The sequence below is a fragment of the Neltuma alba genome, unplaced genomic scaffold, assembly GCF_004799145.2.
Source record: "Neltuma alba isolate B1F8T4 unplaced genomic scaffold, ASM479914v2 tig00003838_pilon, whole genome shotgun sequence".
Taxonomy (NCBI): domain Eukaryota; kingdom Viridiplantae; phylum Streptophyta; class Magnoliopsida; order Fabales; family Fabaceae; genus Neltuma; species Neltuma alba.
In genome coordinates, this window is record NW_021633442.1 from 161,549 (window position 1) to 173,835 (window position 12,287).

At 33.4% G+C, this 12,287-nt stretch overlaps 1 protein-coding gene across 1 annotated transcript; it reads left to right on the plus strand.

The window, feature by feature from the left end:
* The first annotated feature begins 6,401 nt into the window (after positions 1-6,401).
* Positions 6,402-9,980, plus strand: LOC114742634 (receptor-like protein EIX1). The gene is made up of 2 exons (XM_028930853.1): positions 6,402-9,396; positions 9,910-9,980. The coding sequence occupies exons 1-2, from the start codon at positions 6,402-6,404 to the stop codon at positions 9,978-9,980; spliced, it is 3,066 nt and encodes a 1,021-aa protein (XP_028786686.1).
* Positions 9,981-12,287: the final 2,307 nt, after the last annotated feature.

The following is a 12,287-nucleotide window of genomic DNA, read 5'->3' on the forward strand; positions in this document are numbered from 1 at the left end:
GGTGGAGCTTTTGAGCATTCTTCAATTCTAATCTTCAACCAATGTGTGTTGGTTCGATTTTTGCTGCGTGTTATATAATAGAGGACGAAGGGGGCTATTTATAGAGAACGTATGAATGATCGATTTTAAATACAGTGAACCCCTGCTCTGGGTGGGCAATATTTCTTCTTCTTGTGGTTATAATATATCAATTTTTTTCTATTTTGGACCGATAGTGATGGGAATTTTAAATGAATTCATGAGATCTCACAGTTGCTAATCTTTTAACTAATCATTGGTAAAAAAAAAAAAAAAGTAATGGATGAGTTCCCCCAAATATGGCTTCACCAATCAAGATCGAGGTGACATGTACTTGAGAATAATAAATTGAATTAGAGTTATAATCCCTTGATCGTGTTTCGATTCACGTCTATTTTATTTTTTTTGTAGGTTCTAAAAAGCTTGTTATTTTTTAATTCTCCAATGACTCATTATAATTTCCCTCTCTCCTTTTTAAAGGAAAAGAGCAACCTTTGCAATTTTTAGCTAACTTTCTTAAATTATAGTCAAAGATTTAAATTTGGAAAATTTTTCACTTAATTAGAAGACCTCAATAGCTTAAACTATCTTACCGACGGACTAAAAGGTGTATTTCTTTTGTCTTGAATATACGAAAATACCATAAACTATTTTTCACAAAACATACCTTAGATGCATGATTATTTCAATTCTCTGCGCTTTACTGTATGAGGGACTCTATAAATTTTTTTTTTGGCCAAAAGGGACTCAATAAATTCAACTGACCCAGTTTCACGTTGTTTTAGGACTTCTAAGATTTTTAATATAGCAGGTATTAATAATGTGTTTCTTCCATTTTGCTTTTGAGAAATTATTAGATTGTCCAACAATATCACGTCTTGTTCATGCTCTGCCCCATCAAAACGTTTCAAATCAAATCCTTTTTTTTTTTTTGTTAATTTTGATGGGAAAAGAAAACTTTAACTTGACATGTGAATGCCATTTAACTTGATTTTTAAACAAGATTACAGATGGTGATATATATATATATATATAAGCACACATTACACATTTTGGAGGGTCCATCCCAACAAGGTCTGTGGAATGATTTTGTGATGAGTGCGGTTGAAAATTTATATATAATGATGATGACGGGGGTCGTGATTTATTTATTGACCATAAATTCTAGTGCCTATTAAACATTTGAGAAACTTTTTAAAAAAATTCAAATTAATATATTAATATTTGATAATATTTTATCAACATTTAAGATCTTAATGACATTATTTTTTAAAAAAATTTTAGGGTTGAAGGATTAAAAGTATACTTTTAAAAGTTAAAAAATTAAATTAAAACTTTATACAAAATTAAAAAAACCAAATATATACTTCAGCTTAGATTTTATATTTATGATCTGGAAAAGAGTGTGTATATATTTTATTTAATCCGAGAATAATATCTTGACCTCCTCACCACACGTCATCTAATTAAGGTACCGGAGGGAAAATGACAGATGGTCGTGAGGCTGCGAAATTAGAAAATTAGTGATAAACTATATTTTGCGTTGTCTTAAGAAAGACTAAAAGCCCAAGTTAAAAACCATCAGGATTAGATCCTGTACAATCATGATCCACCAAAGTTCGTAAGTTCTCAGGACAACTATCCCAAAATGCAGAATGAGAAAGACCCATCTTCGCAAGCCCGTCTGCCGCTTTTTTCCTTTCTCTTGATATATGCTTCAGCACAATTTTCCAGCTGAATCTCAGTAGCTCACGGATCCTGATAAGAACAAGACTTCCATACTGTATCTCCTCCTTCCTCAGAAGCTGCTCAATAAGATCCTTGGCATCTGATTCCAGAATCACCTGCTTGAATCCAAAGTCCCAAGCCAAGGTTAGACCCTTAAAAATCGCCCACTCCTCTGCTTCTGCAGCGCTGCACGTACCAATTGAAAAGCAAAACCCCATAATCCAGGTTCCAAACTGATCTCTGATAACCCCTCCACATCCTGCCTTAGCGGATCGTTGAGCCATAGCCCCATCAACATCCAGTTTCACCCAATTTTCCGGGTCTTGAGAGCGTTTTTAGTGAACTTGGCTTCTCTCCTTCTTGGTTGCGTGCCCTGCCCTCTTTTACCTTGAAACCAGTCACCACACGCTTTAATGAGATGATGACTATTTTTTTTAATTTTTATTCAAGATCTCAGCCCACTAAAATATTTTTTTAACAGCATTCAATATCTTAAAAAAAAATTTAGTATACTTAGTATTCTAAAATATTTACTAAAAAGATTTATTTTTCACTATACTAGTACTCTTCCGTCATTTCATATATATATATATATATATATATATATAAGAAACAATTTGCTAATATTTTTTTATCAAGTATACAGATAAAAATATATTGCATAGTTTAATATTTGATGCAATCTTTTTTTCAAAAACCCATGAGTACTCTCATTCCTTTTTCTTTTCATATAAACTCGGAATATTTTCAAATTGCTTTGAACTTAAAACTAATTCCTATATACTTTCCATCTTTTATCCAATGATAGACTACAGCTTAACTGTGTTTAACGATGGACATACAAAGTAAAAGAAAATATGTTCAGACGTCCAACTTTTTTTAATTATGTCACTGTACTTTTTTTCCCCTTCAATATCATGATAACGCGGAGTGAAATACGAGACCGTGATATACACACACACACGCATATATAATTATTAGGTTTTGAAGTCTTTGAACGAATCATCCCATACTCAGGTCGTAATATGAAGTTATTAAACCCAGACTTGCAGGAGTGAAATCATTCTCTATCCCCAAAAACAGTGAAACCAGGATTTGTGACTGTGAATCCTCCATCTATCACAAGATTGTGGACACAGTTCACCCGAATCCCAAACCGTCCAAGCTCCATGGCTGGTGTTCCTCGTCCGGCCCAACACTGCCACTGCGCGCCTCAGGCTCATGTGCGCATGTGACACCCCCCCGGGGGGGGGGGGGAACACAGCCACACACACTGGCTGTTTGTAAGAAACAGGAGGACAATTTTGTGATTTAGCTTGTTCAGTTTTGGCCCATTAGTTCTAAGTTCCTGATTGTATACGGATCCGGGACTTCTTGATTTTCTTTGTTTATCTGTTGAGACTGTTGGGCTCTGTAAAAGGGAGTCCTGTGGAGCTTATTCTCCTAAGCCCATATTGATGTAAATAGTTTGTCATGAGACTAATAGAAATGGTCTTGACTCTAATAGAAGGGATTAATCCTTTGCAGCGTGACAAATCAAAGTTCGAATCTTTATTAGGAGAGGTGTCTACATTTAGTGTCCGATATTGTCTCGAATAGGATTGCTTCTAATAAGAGGATACCTATACTATAGCAAAAAAAAATAGAAATGGCCTCTTTCTATCCGATGTGTTTGAAGGTTTCTGGTTAGGCTTAACTTCTCTACACCATTGATATGATGCTGCCAAAAAAAAAAAAAAGCTTTAAAACACGCACATAATAACTGATCTCTAGATGCCCTCGATGTGCCTCTTTTTCTTTTCATATCTCTTCAAATTTTCATTAGCGGATCCACGGTGTCTTAAACATGACAAGTACTATTTTTTTTCCAACAATTTTTTTCGTTTTTTTATTACTATAATCCCCTTTTTGTTTTGTTTTTTGCTTTTAGCTAGGTGTCATGGAAAAGTTTTTGTTCTACATATTGGAAGGAGCTTTCCGCGAAATTGCATATTTGAAATTAGAGTGCAGCTGATAGTGAATTTCGAAGATAGCTCCGGACGCAAATAAATACTTTTGTCTCGCATGTGGAAATTAAATTGGAGTGAAAATGATAGTTGTTATTGAATACTGACCGTGGAGCTCGGGCTATTCATTATTATGTGGGATCAGATTATACTTTTAATTTCTTCCCATTTTCTCAAACAACTTAGCTTATTAAATAGATTGAAAATCATAGTTGAGAAAAGCCCGGATATGAATATGATTGACAGGCCCACCACATTTTTCTTGAGGAATTATTAAAAATAAGATGACTCGTATTGAGTATAAGGTTTCTTAGGATAATGCATTTTTGTCTACTAGTGGCGACAATTAAGCCATTCACTACTTGAAAGCACATAAATTGAGTTTCTAATTAGAGATGAAAAAAGGGAGTGAGGAAGAGAGGGATTGAAGTTAATGAAGCCCTTTTCTGCAATTTAATGAAGTGGTTCATGTACCACAACACGCACTCGCCCTTCCATAATTTAATGAAGGGGTTTAAGGGTGTGTTTGGATGAAACCAAACCGTGGTTTGAAAAAGTAATTTTGGAGAATAGATTTTGGGGAAAATAAATTCTGTGAAGAATAGATTTTGTAAAAAAGTGATTCTGAGAAGTGAGAGTATTTGGATAGTTGTTATCAGAAGCACTTTTTATATGTACAAATTACTAAAAAAAGACATAAGTTAATATGAAAATTACAGAAAAAATAGATTTTATGATATATTTTAATTTGAAGGAATAAAATTGTTAATAATATATTTTTTACCAACATAATTAATAATACATAAGATAATATAATTAATAAATAATTAATGTGTATATATATTTATAAAATATAAGATTAAATATATTTATAAAAAAAATATGTTTATAAAAAAAATAACAAGATACATATCATATAGGCCCTCACACTCTCCCTTCTTTCTCCAAAAGCAAAAAAATTTTGCTTTTTCCAAAACCATGGTTTTGATCCAAAACCATGGTTTTGGTTTTTGGAAGGGGTGTTTGGGTAGATTATTCCCCAAACCATGGTTTGGAGTGTCACCCAAACACACGCTAAGTTTAAACTAAGAAGCATCAGACGTTGGGCTGCATCTTGAGCATTGAGCTTGATCAAACGGAGAGCCCAGTACGGCCCATAATATCTGATCTCGATGTGCCTGTTTTCGTTTTCATTTTTTTCCTTCAATTTTTCATTAACTCTTTTAAAAATATGAAAAATTAAAAGTTGACATACCTTTTAGACAACTTAATGTGGATGATTCGATATTGTATTAATATTAGATTTTTGACTTATTATATTGTTCCCACCACGTGTCATTAGTTTGAATTCAGAGTGAAAACGAGGGATGTACTTAAGATGGTTGTTAAGCTTCTTCTTGGAAAATCAGTTGTTTGAATTTCGACCCTGTGGCGGCAAAAGGAGGAATTTGTCATGTTGACGGGAGTATAAATTATTTAATTTAAACACGGCAACAAATTTCTAGGAAATAATTAATTAGCGAGTTGTTTTATATCAATCCTTTCCTTTTTGTTTTGTGATGTTTTTTCTTTGGGTCAATTTTCTACAGTAAACTTTTCAAGATCTCCCTCGTAAGACCAAGTGGCCAAGGTAATTACTGCTGATATAAGTACTATATTTTTCAATGATTTTTTTTTGTTTTTCTTGAATATAATCCTTTTTGTTTCGTTTTTTGCTTTAAGATCTCATAGAAAATATTTTGTTATATATTGAAGAGAATTTATTTATAGTCGTTGAACGGAGCTTTCCAGGAAACTGCACATTTGGAATTAGAGCGCAGGTGATAGTGATTCTCAAAGCTGGGGACGGAAATGCATACTTTTCTTTGTCATGTGGAAATTAGAAAATAAGAGTGAAAATGATAGTTGTTGAATATTGACTATGGAGCTTGGGGCATTCATTATGTAGGATCAGATTATACTTTTCTTTGCCTTTTTTTTTTTAAACAAGTTATTAAATAGAGTGAAAATAATAGATGAGAAAAGCCCCGGTATGTATATGATTGACAGGAAAATGAAAGATTGCATATTAATTAGAACGTGCAAAAACAAGTTAATTAATTTAATTATATAAAAATTACACACTCTCAACAGTTATGTCTATACATTCTAACAGATCGTAACAGCAGCAAGTCAGTACTGTGTCCGGCATTATCAATAATTTCTTTTGTTTTTCTAAATGATATTTTTTTCCTTTGGTTGAATTTTCTTCAGTAAACGATCTTTAAGGTCTCCCTTATGAAATGAACAGAGCAAGGTATTTCTTGACGACAAGTACTGTTTTTCTTCAATGATTTTTTTTCGTTTTTCTTGAATCCTTTTTGTTTCTCAGAGAAAAAATTTGTTCTACATGATTATTTTCTTAAAGTAGTTGAATGGAGCTTTCCACGTAATTGCATTAATTGGAAATTAGAGAGCATGCAGATGATAGAGAGTAAAGCTTGCCGGGACGCAAATACCTACCACTCTTTGCCGTGTGGAAACTAAATTAGAGTCAAAATGATCACATTAAGAGGGATCAGCAATTATCTCTATAAATACTAGCTAATAGATTCATCAGTAATGTGTCTAGCATATTATCAACTCAGTAGAGATACACTTGCGAAAGAAATGGGGATTATGTGGATGGGTTTTCTGAAATTGCTGGTGTTAGCTATGACAGTGTTTGAGGTTTGGAGAGCTATGGGTGCTGATGAGGTTCAATGCATAGAGAAGGAGAGGGAAGCCTTACTTCGCTTTAAGGCTGCTTATGGGAATGATTCTTCCCTTGTCAGATGGTCTTCATGGGGTAGCAAGCAGCACAAGACAGATTGCTGTGAATGGGAGGGAGTTTTCTGCGACAACCAAACTGGCCATGTCATCAAGCTCCATCTTCCTGGTGATTTTCCACTGTTCCCCTTGAAAGGTGAGATCGATGCATCATTGGTGGAGTTACAATACTTGATGTATTTGAACCTTAGTTCCAATAATTTTGAAGATAGCTCCATCCCCGAATTCCTTGCCTCTCTACGGCACTTGAGATACCTTGATCTCCACAATTGCGGTTTAACTGGAGGAAATATTCCAACTCAACTTGGGCTTCTTTCACATCTACAATATCTTGACCTCTCGTGGAATTTGGCTGAAGGAACAATACCTCATCAACTTGGAAACCTCTCGCAATTGAGGTATCTTGATCTCTCAGGCAATTCCTATCGAGGAGCAATACCTCGTCAACTTGGAAATCTCGTGCAGCTGCAGCATGTTGATCTTTCGCTAAATAGTCTTAGAGGAGTAATACCTTATCAACTTGGAAATCTCTCACAATTGCAGTATCTTGATCTCTCATATAATCCTCTTAGCGGAGTAATACCTTATCAACTTGGGAACCTTTCCAACTTGCAGAATCTTCTTCTACGCTTTGCAGGTACTCTCCAGATTGATGGAGAAAATGGTGCTGCTGAATATGAGTGGCTGTCTAGTCTTACTTCTTTGACCCGTCTAGAGCTGGGAAATGTGACTGATCTTAAATATTCTCACAAGTGGTTGCAGATGATTGCAAAGCTTCCCAACTTGAATGAGCTAACTATAATGTCCACTGATCTTTCAGATGAGTATATCCTCTCCTTACCCTCTTTAAAATTCAATTCATCTTCTTCTCTTTCTACATTGGATTTCACGGGGAATAATTTCAAGTCATCTGCAGTATTCCATTGGATCTTAAATATCAGCACCAACCTGCTTGATCTTAGTCTTTCTTCCAACCACCTGAAAGGTCCAATCCCTTATGAATTTGCTAGTACCTTGAATTCTCTTGAGAATCTAGACCTTAGTTATAACGAAATCACCGGCACATTGGTAAACCTTTCCACATTCTCATCTTTAAAGAATTTTGACATTTCAACAAACTTGTTGAATGGGACAATACCCAAAGATATTCGGTTTCCCTCCTCACTGGTGTCTTTGGATATTAGTTCCAACTCCTTAAAAGGCATTCTCACAGACTCACATCTTGCCAATATGCACAACTTGAAAGTTTTAGACCTATCTGATAACTCATTGACTTTGAGATTCAGTTATAATTGGGTCCCGCCATTTCAATTACAAGCCATCTATGTGAGGTCATGCAAGTTGGGTCCTGATTTTCCGAAGTGGTTGCAAACTCAAAATAATTTCACAGAACTTGACATCTCAAATGCTGGAATTACAGGCACAATTCCACAGTGGTTTTGGGATTTGTTGACACCAGAGCTTATAAACTTGAATGTTTCATGCAACAACATTTCTGGTGCATTGCCAAATGTTGCCATTGAATTTGGTGAATACCCTATTATATCTCTAGCTTCGAATCACTTCGAAGGCTCACTTCCAAAATTTTTACAAAATACCATGGCCCTTGATGTGTCAAATAATAGTTTTTCAGAACTTCACACATTTTTGTGTGCAAACGGGTCAAGTCAAATATTAGAGACATTAGACCTTTCTGATAATCAATTATATGGACAGCTTCCTAATTGTTGGAGTCGTTTCAAGTCATTAATATTTTTAGACTTGAGTAACAATAATTTCTCCAGAGAATTTCCTATTTCTGTTGGTTCTCTTCAAAGTCTTGAAATATTAATCTTGAGAAACAATGGATTTACCGGAGAATTGCTCACTACTTTGAGAAGTTGCTCAAATTTAGCACTTCTTGATGCGGCAGAAAACAAGTTCTTTGGACATATACCTTCACGGATTGAGAATGATGGATTGCAAAAGTTGAAAATTTTAGTCTTACGAAATAATAACATTTCTGGAAGCTTGTCCACCCATCTTTGTTATTTATCAAACCTTCAGTTTTTGGACCTATCTTTGAACATTCTATCTGGACAAATTCCCAAATGCTTCAAAAAATTCACACAAATGGCTCTAGAGTATTTTGATGGTCTTGGAGGGTTTTCAAAGAGTTATTATCTTGGAAGAAGTTCTTTTTCATTTGATCCAGTTGCAGTGCTGATGTGGAAACACCAACAACGTATATTTAGGCATGAAATATTGGTTACAGGCATTGATCTCTCAGGCAACAAGTTAAGTGGAAAAATTCCACAGGAAATAGGAATGTTAACTGGGCTGAGATCATTGAATTTATCAAGAAATCAATTAGATGGAGAAATTCCTTCAGAGATTGGACGTTTAACATCATTAGAGTCTCTTGATTTGTCCAAAAACCATCTCTTTGGTTCAATTCCGTCTAGTTTTGCTCAACTTAATTATCTTGAAGTGTTAGACTTGTCCCATAACGCCCTTACTGGAAAAATTCCAACTAGCACACAATTGCAGAGTTTTGATGACTCGAGCTATGAAAAAAATCTTGGCCTATGTGGAAAACCGCTTCAGATAAAGTGTCCTGGGGAGGAACAACCTCAAGAATCAGTTAAACTCCAAGAAAATAATGATTCAATTATCTCTAAAGAGTTTTACTGGAGCATGGCGTTTGGATTCATCATTGGATTTTGGGGAATTTTTGGGTCAGTACTTTTTAAGCGCTCCTGGAGGCATGCATACTTCAAGTTCCTCAACAACTTGGCTGATTCTATCTATGTTATGGTTGTACTGAATGTAACAAAGTGCAATAGATGGTTCAGAGGTTATGTGGTAATACTTTCTGCTTATATCTTTACTCTTGCTTTTATAGGCTTCGCATACCTACTATTAATTAATTTCTATTGTATATATTTGTGCCTTTAATTTCTCCACATGTAGTATTTAACTTTACTTATGAGTTATTGTATCTTATTAACAACCTCGGTCAGGCTTATTGTTTTTATTATCATCAAATAGTTAATTAAATCAACTTTTAAAATTCATTGTGCTGGTGTAATACCACCAAAAAAGAAAAGCAACTAAAAAATTTATATCTGGGGAATAAAGTATTTATGAGATTTAACTATAATTATATGGACAATGTCAAATTCATGTTGCGCATAACTACTATGCGATGGAAAAAAGTTTTGTAGCATAACAAATTAATCATAAAACGCCTCCGCTCTTTTGATTTTAATTTCTAGTTTCCCTATCTGTCGTAAAAATGTAATTATTATTTTTCTGTTTTCCAGAACATTGAGCTACTTTGTTGCTTGCTTTTCTTTTCTTTTTTCAGGAGAAACTACAGTAAACATCTTCAAGCTCAAAGGTGGGGCCACATGCAGAGCAGGAGACACGATGGGTTAAGGTTCTGTTAGGTATGAAACATTGAAAATAAGGTATAGAAATTAAGATTACAATTGAAAAAATTCATTAAAAAAAGTTTTTAGTATGAGTAATTGCTTATGATATAGAATTAGACAAATCCATAGAGGTAGAATTGGGGAATACCACTTCCCTCATGGTATTCCTCAATCCCACATATATAGATTTGTCTAATCTAATCTCATGTAACAAATAATCTCTCATGCTAAACACTATTTTCTCAATCTCAATCTTAATCCTTATTTTTTATTTTCAATGCTTCATATCAAACGATACCTAAGCGTTTGCTAGAAGACCAAGATGAACTGCGCGCAATGTTCAAGTAATTAGTAATTACTAAATTAAATAATCGAATGCTAGAGCATACTATTGAGCTCTCAGATACTATGTATTGTTTTGTACTGTTTGTTTTATTGTCTTATGATTATGGTATAAAACAATGATTATCATTGTAGTGCAAGTTCATAAAATATTATTATTATTATTATTATTATTATTATTATTATTATTATTATTATACTCCTTGACTCCTTAATATATGACATAATTCTTGAGTTGATTTTGATCCTCAATGTAAGACATATTTATCATATTTATAATTTTTCTCTTAAATTACCCTATAGATACTCACTCAATTATAATCCAGTATGAAAGCAGGAAGGATATTAAAAAAGATTATGGTGTTTTAAGAAAAACATGTCACATTTTTTATAATTAACTAATTTACCTAACTTTCTTAACCTAATCAACTTAGTTAAATAGGTCTTACATAAAAAACCGGAAGAGTGTTAAACAAATGAATTAAAAACACCTATGGCAGTTTATATGGATTGAAATAAGGCACAGGGGCGGGTTCCGTCGCTGTATATAACATGCCAGAGATTGTGAAATATCCAGATCTCATCAACCACCGGAATTTGGAGTCAGGTAATTTGCTTGATTTACTCTTTACTTGTTCTTCTCTTCCTCTACCTGAATTTACGCCTACTTCCCTACACTACACATACCAAATTATGGATCTAAAACAACGTAGCTGCCCTAAGAAGGGAAGACAAAACTAATATGTTTCTATGGTTCATGTCTCAAAGTGGCAGGGGCTTCATCCTCTGTTTCTGGATTGAGGGCAGAGCAATGTTGTGGTTATGCTTTCTCTTTCCAAATCACTATTTTTATCTTTCTTCTGTTTCTCAAAGAGCAACGTGCAGTGTAATTTATTAATTCTTATGTCATTTTAGCTAACATATTGAAGAATGATACGTGAACTTATGTAGAATTATACCTTCTAGTTAGTTAATTAGTATTAATGCTACTTCAATCTAAGACAATTTTAGGCGCATAAGCATCCTCTCTGTGCATTCTGCTTGTCCAGTGTCTTATTCCATTATTCTTGTTTCTTTTCCAAACATTCCCAATGTTTTATATAAAAAAGAATTTTCAACATTAAAATTTTTTATTATAACCATCTAGTACCCAGTTTTTCTTATGATTTTAATACCAAATTTGTTTTTAATAGAATTTTTTATTATTCCTCCGGTCCTAAATATAAGACTCTGATCGAAGGGGTATTTGCAAAATCCAAACACAAAAAACTGTTCTCTATCCAATATAAATTTACTGTTTTTTTTTTTTAACCAAGGTGCAGCAGAAGGGGAATTGAAGATTCTCACCCCGGGGCCGGGAGGTAAAATTGTTTTGCACCTGATTATAAATTGATTGTGAATTAATTTTTGTTAATTACTCCCTCCGTTCTTTTTTATAAGTAATATTGGAGTTCATCATGTAAATCAAAATATTAGTTAAAATTAATTAAAGATAATAAATATGTAAAAATTAGAAGTTCTTTCACTAATGCTTATTTATGAGAGGAGAGAGTATAAGAGAGAGAATAAGAAAATTATTATAATAACAAGAATTATAAAAGAGAGAGAATGTGTGATGGAGAGATGATAATTTGAAAAATGAGTAATAAATATATTGAATATTAAAATAAATAATTAATAAGGGCAAAATAAAAAATTTTAACAAAAATTTAAAACAACTTATAAATATTGTTTATATTTAAGAACCAAAAAAAATGATAGTTGTTGTTTTTATAATGGGACGGAGAGAGGGAGTACTTAATTATGTTGGGCTTGTTTGTTTTTGTAATTACGTTGGACTTGTTTGTTTTTGTTCTTTGTTTTCTTATTTTCAAAACAATTTTATAAATTGTTTTTAAGAACAAGTTTTGGAAAAAAAAACAAAAAATTTTGTTTAGAAAATAATTTTTAAAAAATCAAATTTGAAAAA